The 18,580-nt window shown below is 35.9% G+C and overlaps 1 protein-coding gene across 1 annotated transcript in view; it reads left to right on the forward strand.

Moving 5' to 3' along the window:
• The first annotated feature begins 331 nt into the window (after positions 1-331).
• Positions 332-18,580, forward strand: part of COG6 (component of oligomeric golgi complex 6) — a 38,346-nt gene continuing 20,097 nt past the window's right edge. Inside the window, exons 1-9 of the mRNA XM_010011194.1 lie at positions 332-416; positions 875-1,017; positions 2,939-3,021; positions 3,260-3,330; positions 4,575-4,668; positions 8,225-8,353; positions 8,460-8,551; positions 12,882-12,946; positions 16,885-16,976. Coding sequence (XP_010009496.1) covers positions 332-416; positions 875-1,017; positions 2,939-3,021; positions 3,260-3,330; positions 4,575-4,668; positions 8,225-8,353; positions 8,460-8,551; positions 12,882-12,946; positions 16,885-16,976 — 854 coding nt within the window. The remainder of the gene's footprint in view (positions 417-874; positions 1,018-2,938; positions 3,022-3,259; positions 3,331-4,574; positions 4,669-8,224; positions 8,354-8,459; positions 8,552-12,881; positions 12,947-16,884; positions 16,977-18,580) is intronic.

Raw genomic sequence — 18,580 nt, forward strand, 5'->3', positions numbered from 1 at the left:
TTATTGCAGTCAGTATTAGAAGTGTACTTGCCCGTCTTACCACCCTATAATAAGTGTGGTTATCTTGCAATAACTGCATTGGGAGCTGAAATGGTCTTAATGTGATTGAGCCTTACTCTTTCTACAAATAATTGATTAGTGTCTTCCCAATGTCTTGAAAAAGTAGTGTTTATTTCCTGGAATGCTGTGTGTTCAAACCACGGTTTGAGCTGATTTTCTGTTGCTAAAGGAATTCCAGTCTCTTCCTGCGGAATAAAACTATATTCGTTCAGGTCCGTCTGTTCTTGCAATGTGTGTGACAAAACATGCGCAAAACGATGCTGTCCACAAGATGGCGTTGGCGTATTGCATCCCTACTGCGTTCATTTCGGGGAGGGTAATCAACAAGAGAATTAGCCATTATATTTTGATTGCCTGTGAGATTAGTAAATTTGTATCCTGACTATATGTTGTTAAAATGAAATGGGTCTGATAGATGATCATTTTCTCATTTTGGGTGCTACAGCCCTTTGTGTGTCTCTGAAAGCGTGACTTGAAACCTCATTCTTTCTTTGATGAATTTGAAAGAAAATAACTGCAAGCATTGTAACTGTACAAGCACGAAGTATCTGGATTAGATAACTTGTGATACAAATGCTAAGGGAATATTTTTTAAAAGAACTTACTATTTTTCAAATGTGCTAACTTACTATTATAGTGCCTTTACTCAGTTATCTAGGTAAGCTTAATAGAAAATTATATGTGAAGATGTAATTCAAGTGTTTGATGGCAAGAACGTACTATTATAATTTGATAACACTGATAGAATTTCTAATGCTAATTATATTTCCAAAAGTATGAATATGTAAAGTAAATCTGAGATGAGCATAAAAAGGTAATGTCCTCTTCACTCTGTTTTATTACAGTCAGAGACTAGAAATGAAAGCACAAGTTGCAGATGCATTTATAGCAAAATTCCAACTGACACCAGATGAAATGAACCTCCTTCGAGGCACTAAAGATGAGCCAATTACTGAGGTATCTCAATGAATATTAAAAGCTTTGCCCTGAACTAAAATGCAGAAGCATCCTAGCTGAATTGTACATGAAATCTTATTATCAGTTTGTAGTTTAATTTCTAATTGAGGAACGTACCTTTTAACAGAATGGTGAATTTCTGATGGGTTGGAAATGTGTGATGAAAGATTCAAGGAACAAGAAAGAAAATCAACATTAAATTTTAGTTTGTATAATGAGTTACAGGGGCAAACAAGTTATCATATAGTTCTGCACTTCAAAAAGACCTTTATGAAGTCTGAATTCTTAGTGAAAATGTTTTAAAATTTTTTCACACTCAAATAAAGCAAATGAGAAATTTGTAGTGCTTCACCCTTGTGCACATGTGTGGTTTGCATATGGTTGATGAAGATGTTACGTGCTGATTCATCTATAGGCACCTTCCAAAACAAGTTTTTGAGTATTTACGGTTTTAATAGAAAGGCACATTGTTCTACACTAAAAGCAGAGACTGAATAATGAGACAATTGAGTACACCTAATAGATTTTATTATTGTAGTTGCATAGAAACCTTCACTTAAATGTAGGCTACCTGCTGAGACATACTATCTCGTTTCCACAGGCATCCTGTCTGCAGTTGCAGTTAAAGCATTATTAAAGACCTGGAACAGAAAACCATAAACAGTGCTAATGAAAGCATAAATGGAATGTGTTAAATGATTGTGCACTTGAGTAATTGCTGTATGCTTTTGTGCCAACTACTACTGTGAAAGAACATTCAGGTTTCTAAAAAAAACATGTTGCAGGGAACAATGACAGCAATGCTGTGCCATTTGTTCAGTGCTCAGTTTGCAGCAGAATGAGAATTAGTCCTTTGATACTTTGATCTGTCTAAAAAATGTGCAGAAGTAATGGAGATACAGTCATAGTTGTGCTGCTGAAATGGCAGGCTTCAATAAAATTGTGTGTGTCCATTCTCCCTATGATTGAATCAACTAGCGTGCTTAAAACATTTTTAGTCAGGCTTCTCTTTTGGCAATTTTTTAATGTTTTGGTTTGTTTGTGTTTTTTTTTCCCTGAAGGAAGAAGAATTTGGGTTTTTATAAATATCATCTTCAACACAGTTGATGCAAGGCAGTAGGTTAAATCAGTGTCCCACTTCACTTAAAATATATGTATTTTTATGTGACTTGTGCCACAATGAAACTCTACTTTCCTGAGGCAAACTGTGTTCAAGTCACAAAAGATATAACAGTTACGTCTGCATTAACTAGTCTTCTCCATGATGTTTGAAAGATTTCTTCATAATAAGACGTGCTTGAAAATGTTAGTGGATTTCCATTGCTTATATGTCTGTGTCTTCTAGGTTGTTTCTGTTTTCTTCACTGCTGCTGCCGAGTTATTCAGGGAGGGAAGATTGTCCTGAAAAACCTTGGTTTACTCTATTGCAAATGTTTGATTTTTCTTAGAAATTGTTACCCTGTTATAATAAAACAAAAAACATCAACCTATAATCATTATATTTTAAAGAGCAAACTGAAACATGATAGTTGCTAACATTAATGGGGAGAAGATGAGGGAATGCATAGTAATGACCTCAGAATCTCCCTGAAGCGTTAACTAATAAATGTAAAACACACACATCCTGCATAAAAGACAGGTTAAAAACACATCTTTGCTGCTATTGCTACTTTTGGGGGGTTTGTGGAAGAAAAGCATGATGCAATGTGAAAGAGAAATTTCCAAAGGCTTTTAAGGTGGAATGAAAGATGAGGAGTGGCAGAGGGGGGCTTGTATTTTACGAGCAGCACTTGGTAGACAAACCTGCAAGGAATGTAAGGATGGAATTGGAATGGGGAGTATACAGTACTGGAGATTTGGATAAGAAACTAGTGCTTTTCAACTCTGCATTAATTTATTTATTCATTTATTATTGATTTAGGATTTTTTCAAGGCTTTAGGAAGAGTAAAGCAAATTCATGATGATGTCAAGATTCTCCTCCGGACAAATCAGCAAAGGGCAGGGTGAGTGCTACATAAACGAGTGTAAGATAACCATTTACTAGTTAAAAGCAGAAGTTACAGCAAGGTCTTATTCTTTACTTCCTATAACTATACAGAGTATTGTACAAAACACTAAAGAATACTAATATATTTTAAAATTTTCATAATTTTAATAATGGTGTATTTTATTTGATCTGCACATGCCTTTGCTAGTACTATCTAAAATAGTACTTACAAATAAAATCTCTGTGTCTTGTAGCTTGGAAATTATGGAACAGATGGCTTTACTGCAAGAGACATCTTACGAACGACTTTACAGATGGACTCAAAGTAGGACTAAATGTTTTTATGTTTATGAATATTATTATGATGATTCCTTTAATTCCTTCATGTGGATTGAACTCAGCAGAAACCCTTTCCAAGATTCATTAACAAGGCTTTGGGTTTCCTTCTTAGTGGAAGATTTGTTGTGAATCAAATAGTTAATTGGAGATTCTCTCCTTTTTTCGGCCAGTCTCATCTCTGTTTGTAAAATTGTGTTATTTGTATTTTTAGGTGGTTTTCTACAGAGAACAAAAACTGCAGTTTGGTAGTCTTAAGCAAATTGTTAAGTGTATGGCATTTCATTTTCTTGCAGGTTTCAGGGAAGTTTCCATTTTTGGCAATTTGGTAGTAAGATTGAGTTTAGTGGGAGGGGTGGCTTATTATCTTTAAAAAAGAAAAAACCCCAACCCAACCTTATTTTATCAGGATGCTCTTTTGCATGATAGTAGGTGGTTATTTTTTTTGCATGGATCCAAGCATTAGTGTTCAATATTACATCTTGATAGTGTAAAATGTAGATGTTTTTTTATTACTTCTCTGTTCCTGTACATTGACATGAAGATTTGTTGAAAAAAACACCTGTGCTGCAATGCACTATTATATTTGTTAGCTGTTGTTCAGTGCATGCTGAAACCTCAAATAATGGTTGTGGTAGCACCCTAATGAAAAGTCATGAAATTTTATGCCAATGTTTGGTTTAGTTTATACGATTTCCACATTCTTGCATGGAATATACAGGGTTATATAGTTAATGTGATCGAAGTAAAAAAAAAAACAAAACAAAACAAACAAAACCCAACCAAACAAAAAACCTCAACAACAAAAAACCTCAAAACCAAACCAATAAAAAACCCCAACAAAACAAACCCACAGCTTGCGTAAATACTCACTCCCTTTTTTCTTAATAGTTTATCTGGAATGTGGTAAACAGTTATAAAGGAGTCTGACAGAATTCTGATGGTTGAATGATTTAACATTTGCACATGGGGGTGCAAATGTATATTAAGCTTGTTTAATATTTATTATTGTTGAAATTTGTGGTGGACATCCATGTTACAGTGAAGTATTGCTTTATGCTTTATTGCTAATTTAGTTACATTAACACAAAGTAGGCCAGGTAGCATATTCTGAAGGCTTCAATTCAGAATCAAAAACGCCTGAGTTTTTAACTTATTTTCTTGTGTGACAACTTGTTATAAAAGGCATTACAATGTAAAGAATGCACTTTTATCTATGTTGGTATTTTATAGATGAATGCAGGACTTTGACACAAGAATCATGTGACATTTCTCCAGTGCTCACTCAAGCCATGGAAGCCTTAAAAGATAGACCTGTCCTGTATAAGTAAGTAAATGTTCGCTATTATCTCTAACAGAAAGGAGTATTTCCAGCCTATAAAATTTAAAGGTGGGCATCAATTACAGTGCCAAGGATGGTGACTTGTGTCACATTTTTTAAAAAATAAAGATATATAAAAATGATTGTTCAACCCCTTTAAATTTCAGGAGTCTTTCTGACATAATTACGGTATAGTGAATGTCATTGTGCTTTATCCAAATTAGTGGTTTCTAATTAAAATGTCAGACTGTTTTTATTTAAATGAATTTTGAATTTCTGCTGCTGTCATTGTAGGGTTTTTCTGAAGGAAAAAAATGCTGTCCAAAGCATGTGATTCTCATTTACATTCCCAAAGCTAAAAATTGATAAAGGCTGAATTAGATTTTACTGAAATTCTTCTGGTAGGAAGAATGTTTTCCATTATGAGTTGCACAGTAATCTTTTAAAAAGATCCACTACATACGGGCATGTAAATCATAGGGGTACATACATGTATATATAGTATACTACTGTTCAGTTCTTCAGAATTTGCTGAAGGGACATCTTAACATAAGTGAAATGGTACTTGAAATGGTACTTGAAATAGTAGAGACAACCACGAGGTGGCACTGTAAGAAATGCTTTTATTTGGGGTGACCATAGCCAAAGAGGTACTTCTAGTTCTTTGCTTTTTAGGGTTTTGTTTTGAAAACTGCATTCATCACATTTTGCAACTATTGCAAATTACTTTCAGCCACAGGCATCCAGAACTGCAGAATCATAGGCACTCTGGCAAAGGCTAACCTTGTCTTTAAGAGTGTGAAATGTGCAAAGGTGTAGGTATGTGACAATCTAAACCTCCATTCAGTTCTTCATGGGGAAAATGCATAGTGCAAGTGGACCTTAAAAATTCTGTCAGTATGAGAATGCACATCTTGACATACTTAGTCAGTTCTGCTGGTTGATGTGGGAGAGGTGGTGTCACTCGACCTCCCCGGCTACTGCATATGGTGAATTGCAGTACATTGCATCATAGCTGGGGACTGCAGAGTTCTTTCTTGCTTTCTGCCCTCCAGACCCTCATTCACAGCTGCAAGGGGTCAGTCACAACTGTGTTCACAACATTTTATAGGAGCATTTATGGAAACAGTTTTATTTTCTGTAAATATTTATTTTATTAAATTATGTTACTTTCAAACTTCATAAAACCATTGTTTTGATTTCTTAACATTTAGGGGGAAAAAACCCCAAATATCTTCTGAATAAATCCACAATTGTCCAGTTTAAAATGAATATGCAAAAGAGACATTATTTTTCTTCTGACACCTCTCTCACCACCAGCAGTACTAGTGTTACCAAAGGTAGAACTTGGTAGGTAGGACTTCTCTCCTGCCAAAAGTGCAAAATTAAACATTACTGTAGAAGATGTAGCCATATGTCTGTCAACATAGATTATCATGCTTAACTACTTGCTACAGAAGTATTGCGAAAATTGCAGTACTGATGCTTTACATTTTAAATCTCAAGATTTAATTTATTGCCTTCCAAAAAATTTTTTGTGCATAAAAACCTGAGTTTAAAATGTAAAAATTATGTCACACAAGAAAGTAATTTTAAATTGTTGACTTTATGTGTATGAGCACTGCCGTGTAGTTTCTCCAAATCATTGCCCTTATATCTGATAAAGATTGTGATTTGATTGGGTGAAAGTGAGTGAGATGAAGGAGGGCAGGAGTTTAGAAATAAAGCTACAAATTCTTCTTTTCCCATATGGACTTAGGTCTTGTTAACTTATGATGGCAGAAGGATTGCACCATGGATGGACTTTTGGGAACTGCGGTCACTAGGGATCTGAAATAAGCATTTCAGTTTGTTTTTCACTTCCTGATTGTAACAGAAAAATTGAAAACTGTTTTGTAGGAAATACATCATAGCTCAAAGCAGTGTTCTCTTCCATCATCCGCTCTGGTTTTCAAAGCTTTTTCTCCATCTCCTTCCTCTCCCCACAGCGATCATTGCTTTACTGGGGTTTTAAAAAATTGAAGCTGGGTTGAAAAGAATCCAAATGTTAACAAGTGTAAATACTAGTTATTACTGATCTTTTAAGATGCAGGATTTTGTAATATTTGTACCCTGTTCTACTGAGAGCAAAAGAAAGACTGGTAGTTTTCTTTTTAAAACATGATTATTAAATGTTGTTTTCAAAACTAATAACAAGATCCCAAGATTTGTTTTGCTGCTGTATTTTTAATGATTTATTATATTGCTCTTTATTGGAGGGGGAAAAAAAAGCTTATCTGGTTTCTACAAACACTTGAGATGTTTCACTGCTACACTGCTACTCCTGGACTGTGGGGTAGTTGGCAGCTCCCAGATCTCTTCCACTTTTAATTGTGTAACTTTTGTAAACGGCAATTTATTAAAGACATTTTTTCATTAGACTTTTTTTTTAAACTCAGCTGTTTACTCTCTGAGTTAACAAGTACCTTGTTATGTGCTTGTATGTGTATGGAGGATTTAAACAGAAATTTATGACTTCTTCAGCGTGCATCTTCCCCTCCCTCTTTCCTCAAATTGTAATGTTGATTGAAAAGAGGAAAAGTGAAGGTTTTCTTGGACTTCTTACAGCATAATAGAAATCTAATTGAACTTAACTTGTTAAATATTTGAAAGAGTATACTCTTTTCTTTTGGGCTTGTTTTGTTTTGTTTTGTTTTTTCTCCACATTTGTTAATTCAGTCAGTGAGTAACATGCTTTTTATTATTATTTTTTCTATCTGTTCAGCTGCTGGGTGTCATTGGTGAGTGACACCATGCTTACTCTTTGGCATTTACATTGGAAAAATAAACTGTCGTGTATTTTCTTTTTCTCCTTTGTAATTTATGTGTTTTGTTCAAAATGCTTAAATTTGTTTTTGAAGAAGTGCTACGTGGCTTGCAGAAATCCTGTTTCTAAGCAGCAGTAGCAGGGATTTTAGCAGTGTTCATTTCCCATCTTTCATTTGCTATCATGCTTCAGCCGCAATAGGAAGGTAGTCTGCTTCAAAAATGAGCTGCCTGTATGTTGTTGGTATCTTCTCTACTACCAGCAAGCCATTTGAGATTATGCACTCTGGGCTGTAATTGTCCATCCATTAACTATCTAAGACTAATTTGATTATAACCAGTGAACAAGGATCAAATGAAAGTAACTTTTTTGCTATTAATCATGTTGTAGCCTAGAAGAAGGAGAAAGCCTTGTGTTGCAGTGCAGTAACTTGCTGCTTGTCAGTTAGCTGAACCCGATGCAAACAGGAGTCCTAGACCTGTCAGTACATGTTTGTATGTACAAAAATATAAAAGCTGATTTTTCATTTATTTATTTGTGTGACATGAGAGAATGGGTGGGTCAAGAAGAAGTTACCTTTAGAATCTTTTTAGATTAGATCAAGAAATCAGACAGGTTTGAATGCTTCACATTAGAAACATTGATGCAAGATTCCTAGAACTATAAAAATGGTTGCTTGTATTAAGGGTGAAGTTGAGCTAGTAAACTGATGAGGTGAACTGTTTTGTTTTACCCATTTTCATGTTTCCATAACAGGTACACGTTGGATGAGTTTGGAACAGCTAGGAGGAGTGCTGTGGTCCGTGGCTTTATAGATGCTCTCACTAGAGGAGGTCTGGGTGGTACTCCCCGCCCTATTGAAATGCACTCCCATGATCCTCTGAGGTACAGTACTAGCAAGAAAGTATATGAAGTAATTCTTCTTTTGCCTGTTGGCACGTTGAATCCCTGACACCATAAACTGCTGATTTAAACAAATTTCTGTCTTTAGGTACGTAGGAGACATGCTGGCCTGGTTGCATCAAGCTACAGCTTCTGAAAAAGAACACCTAGAAGCTATGTTAAAGCTTGTAACTATTGAAGGTAGTACTAGATTTTAAAACATAAATTGAGAAGTGACAGAAAGTTAAGTCTGTGATAAGTCAGAAAATGTGATAAATTTTTTGGGCTGCACTTCAGTTATGAGAGTCTGAGCTTAGATTTCCTAGAAATAATTTCAGAATAGGTGGTGATTGCAGTTTATCAAAAGAAAGCCCATAACAAAGACTACTTCAAAATGTATTCTTCTCATTTTACTATGCTTATAATAGATGTACACTAAGTTTTCAAAGGGACATTTTAGACTGTAGCTGGGAGTTCAAAAATTGTCTGTAAATTGTATGAATACATATGTCTCCGAAAACATTGCCATAGAGTTGCTTATTGATATGTTGAGTATTCCTATTATGCCTTGCTTATTTGTTTAGTAATTTTTAAAAATAGAATTCCTTCTCCCTGTAATTCTCGTTCTTCTATGCTACAAGTGTAATGTAATTTTTTTTCTGTCATGTGACATAATATAGGATTACAGAGGTCAAAGTAGGCTTGTCTGTCAGAGGAAATTCTGCCTTGTCTTGTCACTACATGCCCTTGTAAAAAGTCCATCTCCAGCTTCCTTGTAGGCCCCCTTTAGGTATTGGAAGGCTGTAATAAGGCCTCCCCAAAGACTTCTCCAGGCTGAACAAACCCAATTCTCTCAGCTTGTCTTCATAGGAGAGGTGCTCCAGCCCTCTAATCATCTTCATGGCCCTCCTCTAGTCCTCTGCTCAAGCAGGTCTGTGTCCCTCTTGTGTTGGTAGTCTCAGAGCTGGACACAGTACTGCAGGTGAGGTCTCACAATAGCAGAGTAAAGGGGCAGGGTCACTGCCCTGGACCTGCTGGCCACACTTCTTTTGGTGCAGCCCAGCATGTAGTTGGCTTTTTGGGCTGCAAGCACACGTTGCCAGGTCACGCCGAGCTTCTCATCAATCAGTATTAATTGGCTTTCATAATTAACGGTATGAGCAAGGAAACTGTTTAGGAACTATTGTAAATCAAACTGAAGCAGTGTGGGGTTTTACGTACGGTTAGAGTGTACTATAGAAGTGAATTTAATATTATTTACTCGCTATCTCAGGGAGATGGAAAAGCAGGCCATGTGGTGGTTTAATGTTAGAGAAAAAGACATAGCAGTCCTGTGCAGGCGAATGTCTGATGCTTCTTCTGTAGTTGGGGAGTCCTTCTGGACAAATTGGCCCCATGGAGCATGTTACTGTTTCTGGTTCTGCTGTTGACTGGGCTGCTGCTGTTGCCCAGGCCTTCATTCTGTTCTGAAATTCCTACCTCTTCATGCAGTGATTTATATAACTATTAAATTCCTTGTCCTTCTAGCAGGGTGTCAGGCTGAGATGCTATTACCATGGAAGTAGATACGCGAAGAGCATTTCAGCCATAGATCAAACTACTTCAGAATACAGAGCATATAAAAGTTTTGAGGAATTTTTATTATTTTTTTTTGTTTTTTTTAAATCACCAGGTCAGAACTTTTTTTCCCAAGAGTTGAGTATAAACAAGAGATTCAGTATATCTGTCTGGAGGAAAAATATGTTTTCCTGAACTGTCCAGGAATGGGTTTGCCATCACTGTTGTACAGTTCCAGAGAAATGTAAGAAAAGATTCTTAGCTTCATACTGGGAGCAGCAAAGCCTGGGAGGTGCTGTCTGTTCACGGTACCTCTGCATCTTTGGGAAATTTTTTGGATGACAAGGATGGTTATGCAATAAGGTCTGCAAGACAAAACATTACTTAATGGGATACCCCTAGATTTAACAAGAAACATTTGAGGGAACTACAGCCTTATGAAGTACTTTGAGATTATGTGCTTTATATAAATATAGATCCTGAGTTTGTAGTGGTTATTCAGTGAGTACAGTGTTTCTGGTACTGAGAGGTTCAAGTTGAATTCCCTGTGCTGTTGCACAGTCTTGAGGTGTCTTGTTGTGCAGGCTTCAAGTAGAGATTGACTTCATTTCACTTAGCCACTTAAGAATTGGACATCTTTTTTGTTTGCAGTTATAGGCTACAACAGAGATTTGTGTTTCCAGAGGGCAAATCTTCCCAACAAAAGTTAAATCTAATGTAGGCATTTCTGGAGACTTTCACCACCAGTTTGATTGGTTTTGTTTTTTTCCCTGTTCCCTATAGAGGGAGCCCAAGCAACTGTTACAGGTAAGGACACGTAACTGGGGTTCTGAAGTTAGGTCAGTCAAATGTTTAACTTTTAATTTCAATGTGAGTAGCTTTTAGCAGATGGAACTGTTTTTATTATTTTAATTTAGGGGTGAGATAGAGGTGGATTTGGTCCTAGTGGAAGAAAAACTGTGTGAATGCCACGTTGTTGGAGAAGTGTTCCTGTCCCAGTTTTTACTTTAAAAGAGAACAAACTATGTAGCCCAAAATCAAGTATTCAAGAATACCTTTTAAAAAGTTTTAAAATGTTAAGCTTGCAAATGTTAACTGTTTAAAATTAATCTGACCAAAAATGCTATTAAAATGTTAAGCACGAAAAACAATTTCAGAGAAGTTTAACTATTTTGCATTATACTGGACAAGCATAAAGCATCTGGTTCTCTTCTTTGGAGTGTGGGTATTCAGCTAACAGGAGCCTTCTAGTCTTACAGAAATCTTGTACTTGAAAGGAAGGAAGAATTTCAGGCATTCTGTTTAAGGGATGCAGTAGAAACCCATTTTTTCATGGAGTTACAGAAACCCAGCTGGAGAGCAGAAGCCAAACAAAGTCCAAGAAAGATCTTCCTCTTACAGAAGGGTACACAAACATGTAGGATACACAAATGGTATAGCAGGCAGACAGAAGCATAGCTTCAGTAATGAACTGTTTCCTAAAAGTGATTTTGGGTCTCTTAAGAATTGTTTATTCCATGATTCTTTTATGTCAGTGTGGTGTACTGAAACTTGCAACAGTTGCATAACCCATTGTGCTGGAAGATTTCTTCTTACTGTTTGCTGAATCTAAAATATTCTAATGGGACATGAAAATACATGTGAAGGCACAAGAATGCAGTGTATAAAGGTTGTAATTCCATGTCCTTTGGTATTTGAACTTGTATATTTTTTTCAGCTAAAACTTTCATGCACAACAACTTGTTACGTCAATCTGGTCTAGATACGCTATTGCAAATATGTGCGAGGTGCTTGTTATATTGATGAACAGTAAAAGTGTGACTGTTCCTACTAAAAAAAAGTGTAAACTGCTAGGGTGTATCTGGGAGCTAGCTGTTGCATAACAGACCATGCATCTTGTGGTTTGTCATCTTGGTTTCTTCCTTGATATCAATATTCGGACAGATAAGCGTATTTTTATTACCTTGACAATTTAATATGCTGAAATTCTTATGGCCACCACACTGAATTCAGTTGCTATGTGGCTTTTCACGTAGCTTGGTGTAAAGAGGTACTGGCACAGATCTTTGATAATTTTTACTGTCAGAGGTAATCTCTCTTAGTCTGTAATAAAATCTGTAAAATATAGCTTCAGGTCACCTGATTTCTATCACATGTCACAGTCAGTTTGTTTACTGTTCATTGCATGGGTCCCATCTGAAGATGAACTCCTGTTGACAAGTTTTAAATTAGAATTAAAGTATTGCTTTCTCCATAAATCTATTCTGAGTTGTTACTGAAGTGAGAGCTTGAAGATCTGTTGCTTTCAGTTTGATTGATTTATGACAGTACTGGTTGCCATGCAACAATTCATTTGTGTTCCACGATAAGATAGGACAATATTCTCTTTTGTATATAATTCTGTGAAAGATGAGTTTCAATTGCTGCTGGGGAGGAAGCATTTGCTAATGCTGCAGCACACAGTAGTGTGGAGGTACATATGTCATTTAATTTATAACAATGCCACGAGCACATCAGCGCTGAATGCTGACAGACACGTGTATTTACGGTTCAGACCTTTCAAAATGGGTTTGTACTGTTGCTCTTTGAGCATCTCACTGGCCTTATTTGTTTTTTTCCCCTGTTTAATTTCATGAAGTGCTAATATTGACCATTACTCTGACAGTTTCTTGCTAGATCATTTATTCTTCTCCTTGCTCCTTCTTCAAATCCCCAGGCATTATGTTGTGCTAGAAAGCAATTGCATAGGATAAGGTAATGACTCTTCAGGATTCTGTTTTGTTGTGCAGCTATTTCTTAATGGTTAGATTTGAAGTTCAGTGGAGGTGTGAACTACTCTTTTGGAGGAAAAAACTTGCAGTTCATAATGCTTTTTATGGAGGAGTATCTTCTGCATTTGTTTATTTGTTTTACAGTCTTGAAGAAAAGAGAATTACATTTGCATAATCTTAGCATGTGTTTACATTAACTGTAGGTGTGGAAGAAAATATTCAAGAAGTAGTTGGGCACATCACAGAAGGTGTCTGCAGGCCTCTGAAGGTGAAGTATCTTGTTTTCTTAGCATTCTGAATATAAAAAATGTTGTGTTCTTTTTTTTCCTAGAACCTGTGTCCCCATCTCTGCAATGTATTTTCAATACTCTTGGTTAAGCATTAGATTTTCAACTTTGAGAAACATAAAGGCCTTCAAAATTAAAGATTCTGTAGTTCACAGATATCTGTGTTAAATAGCCATATAGTAAGAGATACTAGGATACTAAGTCTGCATCTTGATTTTGTTTTCTTTTTCCTAAGTTTGGGAGTGCTTGCATACAAAAGATTGTTTCTGGGATAAGTCTATAGGAATGGCAGTAGTGGGTCAAATGAAAAGTCTATTTGATTTACTACCCTGTTTTTCACAGTGACCGTTACCATATGCTTAGGGGAAAGCACACAGGCTACACAGGTGTGTCATGATACTTCTGTAGAGTAGTTTCCTCACCTGTTTGTGGGCTTACTAAGGACTCGGTGAGCCATAGCTACTGTGTTTGTATTTAATAGACCTCAGTAGATTTCTACTGTATGTATGTGTCAGGTTGATACAAAATGTTGGTATTCGTGACATATCCTGCAGGAGGGAGGTGCACATTTTAACTCTCTAGAAGGCCAACTCCTTTTGGTTTTGTTTTGTTTAGCAACTCCAGCTCTTGTATTGAAAGAGACCATGAAAAATTGTTTCCTACTTACTATCTTCGTGCTACCCTGGCTTGCTGTATTTCTGTCACATCCCTCCACAGTTGTGTCTTTTTAAGTTACAGCCCTAGTCAGATTAGGAGGCCCATTTGATAGAAATCCTTAATAATGATTTCCATCAAATGATTGACTGTCTCATTTATTGAATGTGCTTCATGTAAGCACAAAATAAAATAATCAAGGTGAAGCTGATACCAGTAATTGCCTGACCATGCACTGCATAAATCAAAGTAGTTTTGAAGTAAAATCTACTCTACTAAATACTATTACAATAAATTTCTCGTAGGATGCTGTAGCTATAACAACTGTGTCCATCTGTCAAATACTTAGTCTCAAATGTTAATAGATAGGCTCTGAATACTATATGTAAAGTTCTGGATAAGAAGAAAATGCCATTTAGAATGTCACAGAATCACAGAAGGGTTGAGGTTGGAAGGGACCTCTGGAGGTCATCTGGTCCAAAGTCCCTGCTCAAGTGAAGGCACCCAGAGCTGGTTGTCCAGGACTATCTAGACTGCTTTTGAACTCCACAGCCTTTCTGGACAACTTACACCAGTGCTGTGTCACCCTGACAGTAAAAAAGCATTTCTTGATGTTCAGACAGAACCTCCTGTGTTTCAGTTTGTGCCTGTTGCCATAAAAGTATGATCATCTTTCACAGCTTTTAGTTTTTGACCTGTTGAAAACCACCTGTCATATTAGACAAACAAACTATTATCACATCTTGGGGTTTTTTTGTTGTTTTTTTTTTTTTTATAAGATGTTTTCCAAGTTTTCTGTGTTCTTCTTGCATGCTTTAGTTCTGTTACTACTGAATGTTGATGTTTGAGTTCAGTATTTCTGTGCCTTCCAACAAAGTAATTAGGGATGGAATCAAACCTTTGTGTAAATCAGAGAGAGTTTTAGTCTTGATTTGAGTACTTGTGGTTTGTACAGTTTGGTACAGAATACCTTTCATTTTGATTGCCAAACTCTTTACACTGTTGTGCTTCTGCTGTCCGTAGAAATATCCCCAGAAATATTGTTGTTAGTTACTGTACTAGAAAAAATGAAAAAATTAAAAGAACAATTAGAGATTTCTCATTATATTCTGTATTGAAATAGAATGCAACTTAGGTTAATTCACTGCCAGTCTAGACTTCCCAAAAGAAAATATGTAGTACTTATTGTTTCTCCTGTGGAAATGTTTCATAAGGAAAAAAGCAGAAAAAAAACCCAAGCAGAAAAAAAAAAACCAAGCAGAAAAGTCTTCATACAATTCAGTTAGATAATTGCAAGCCGTTCTGTTGAGAGGAACAACAAAAATAGACTCAGTTTGGAGGAGTCTTTTCTACAATACATTGTTCTGAAGATTGTCCGCTGTAAGAAAAATAACTGGGAAAATTAATTTCATGAAAACACTGTTTCTTGTAGTTGTGTGGCACCACAGTATATTGCTTTTCTAGTGGATTTCTGCTGATGTTTGCAAACCTGTCACTTTGATTTGAATTGATGTTGAAGTGTAAAATAGCCTGATAAAAGCCTAGTCATAGAATTTCCATGAGCACTTTAAAATACTTAAAGAATTATGCAGAATATTCTTACTGGTTTATGCTTTTCCATGTGAATGTACAATATGATGCAGTTCTCTTACTTTTGAAGAAGGATTATGCTTATATGCAGTATAAATTGTCTGCATTTCTTACTGATAGTTGCTTTGAGTTTTAGGCATCCAGGTGAATCCTGAGTACTCATTAGTGGTATATTTTACCACAGACTTTCACTTTAGAAGGAAGATGAGGTCAAAATAAGAAAATGTTTTTGATGTGTTATGTAGACTTCAGATAGTCTTTTATGGTCAACTGACTGCAGGATGCATAGGATTAAGAAACAGTAAGAACTCATAAGCCCAGGACTTCCCCAAGTGGGTTAGGTTGAGTACTTGCAAATTTTGGTTCTCCTTTGCAGTGAAGACTTCTGTATGGGAAGCAGCAATGCTTCTTTTCCACTTTGCTTTTATTTTTTTTTTTTTTAAATTCTCATTTTTGTTTCCTAACTCCAAAATATTTTGGATTTTATTCTTCTTTCTGTCTATTCTGTCTTTTTTTTATTTCATAATTATTTTCTTTATTGCTTTTGCTTTTTTTTGTGTCAATATTTTGATTTTCCACTTTCTCGCCTGACTATACTTGGCATTCCTGCCCAAATGACATCTTATGCGACACTGGAGAGAGGTGTTTGCATATATACCTTTGTATATACATACACATTGAAGAGCAAATTTCACCCGAGTGTTGAAATTAACTTTGTGAATTGAGCACTGTGAATAAGAGTCAAAAAATATTCTTTGTTGTTGGTCTCTGACTTAGATGCAGAGGGAGAGAATTGAGGAAGCATAATCATAGTTAATTCTCCCTGCAGCTGGCTCTGACATGAAGGAACTGCTGCACATCGCATTCCATTGAACAGCAGACAGATAAATTTGGAGGGTGGGTGGCAGCTGATGATTTGTGTGTAGGCCTTTTACACGCAGGCACGTGGGAGAACAGTGCAGTGATAAGTCACCGTCTATCACTGCTTCATAAGTGCCTAAAGATTGACCCTGGGGGCAGCCTTTTATGAGTGGATTAAGAGTGTGTGTACCATGGAGACAAGACATAACTGTTCAACTGGGAAGAGAGTCAGCACTGTTTTGGTCTGTGTAGCCAGCATCTCATAGCTGAGGTAATCAATCAACATAGCTGGTCATTAGTATTTTTATACCTTATAAAAGATTATATAATCTCTCCTTGAAGTGAAGGAGAAATTAATCCAGGTGAAATTGTCTTTTGGGTAGGATACCTAGTATTTTCCATGTTCTGAATTGCTGCATGATGCTAATGATCAACACTTGTAGTTTAGGGATTTTGCAACTTTGCAGCTGTTCTTGCCGTTCAGTGCTGGGGAGAATTCCAGTACGTACTGGTATTTATCCATCAATTTATCTCGTTATTTTGAAATTTTCAATAACAAATTGCAACAACAATGTGTTGGTAAACAGGATTGTTTTTTTTAAGAATATATACATCTGATGGTTTTCTACCCAGAGGCTTGGCAACCAAGAAGCATTTTGGTTCAAGCAGAATGTTACCATTAACTTGACATTCTCTTCTTAAATTTATTCCTGGTTATTTTTTAAAAAATCAGACATGTATTGCAAATGAAATCATAGGCTTTGGCTTTTGAAATGTATGACCTGAAGGAAGTTTGTATTTCTTTATTCTGCAGGTTAGAATTGAGCAGGTCATTGTTGCTGAGCCAGGAGCAGTTTTACTGTACAAGATTTCTAATCTTCTCAAGTTCTATCACCATACAATCAGGTATGCAAAATTACAAAGTATGTTTAAAGATGCTTTTTTTTTTTTTTAATTGTATATATAAGGATTGAAATAAAAAGAGTATTTCATGGCTTTTTTCTGCTCTGTACTACAGAATCAAGGAGAAACATGCATGATCGCAAGCAGATGCCATTTATATGTTGTCATTCCTCAATCTGTATCAGATCTTCCTTGGAAAATAGCACCAATTTGCTGCAGAAACTTTCCTTATTGTTCTGTGTAGATACAAATAGTGTACAAAAAACCCCTACATAAACTATTTAAGAAGACGAAGTCAGGTCCTCTTTGAGAAAATATTAGAATTAAATTATGTCTAGAACTTCGAGTTTTCTTTTCTTCTTCAAACTACTCTGTTTTGATACCATTTTTCCTAATCATGCACTTGGATTTTTTTGTTGGGAAGGTACTTGTCTCATTCCATATCTCACTGTTGAAGGTACCCCAATCATCTTCCAACCTTCCAGATTCCACCAGGAACACAAAAACTGGAGAAAATACAGAACTGCTGGTTTTATACATTGTGGTATTTGCAGTAGTTCACCTTGGTTAGAGACAGCAATAGCAGAAAAATCTTCCTCCGCAGCCCTGGATCGAATTGTTGAGAATTTGAATCACAAATATTACTACTTGAGCTTCTTTACTGTCTGAAGAGACATTTAGATGTTGGGCGGATTGGGATAAGTGGTTCTTGGGCACCTACCACTGTACTTAAAATCCTTCATTATGATGGCATTGCAGGTCTGTGATAGGATGCTTGTAAGACCTATTCCTAATTTTATTGTAAAGAAAAATATATATATTTTTTCTTTGCTGTCATTGCAGGTCTGTGATAGGATGCTTGTAAGACCTATCCCTAATTTTATTGTAAAGAAAAATATATATATTTTTTCTTTCCTGTCATTTTTCTGTCTCCGAAGTTAGTGTTTCCCAATTGCTGGATGCAATTGAAAATGTGATGTTAAAATGAAAGGTCTTTTGCATTCGGTCTTAATGTTACATTATGTAAAGACCACCGAAATACCTTCAGTGGAATAATTCCTCTACATAGAGGAAGTGTACCTGATTAATGAAGGGAAAACGCAGTTTGAGAAATAATATATTAAATGCAACAAGATGATATTCTGAAAATCAAGCTACTAGTTTAAGTTAGTCCTATTATGATGCAATGAATTTTCACTGCCATTTTTGTAGCTTTAAAAGCATTTTTACTTGAGACAGAAGGTATATCTAAAAGAAGCACAGTCATATAGTGCTGTTTAAGGTTTACGTGGTATTCATGCTTAGTGTAATAGCTTGACACTCTGAATAGAAAGGCATGAATTCTTGTATTTTTGGATTCATCATGATGAAGAAAGAAAAGAGATGATGCTATCCCTAAAGGACGGTATGAGAGACTAGTTAAGAATCCTTTTTGTTTATGTAATCTGTTTTCTATAACAGAAATAGATTTAGAGTAACAAAACAGAAATCCAGTAAATTTTAGAATTCTACTGAAAAAGTTGTGCAAAGTTTTAGATAGCCTGTACTTAATACCTGCTTATTGACATAGTTGATAATGCTTGTTCTCACAGTCATCTAATGACTGA

Source organism: Nestor notabilis, unplaced genomic scaffold (genome assembly GCF_000696875.1).
Source record: "Nestor notabilis isolate BGI_N333 unplaced genomic scaffold, ASM69687v1 scaffold11530, whole genome shotgun sequence".
In the NCBI taxonomy this organism is placed as follows: Eukaryota; Metazoa; Chordata; class Aves; order Psittaciformes; family Psittacidae; genus Nestor; species Nestor notabilis.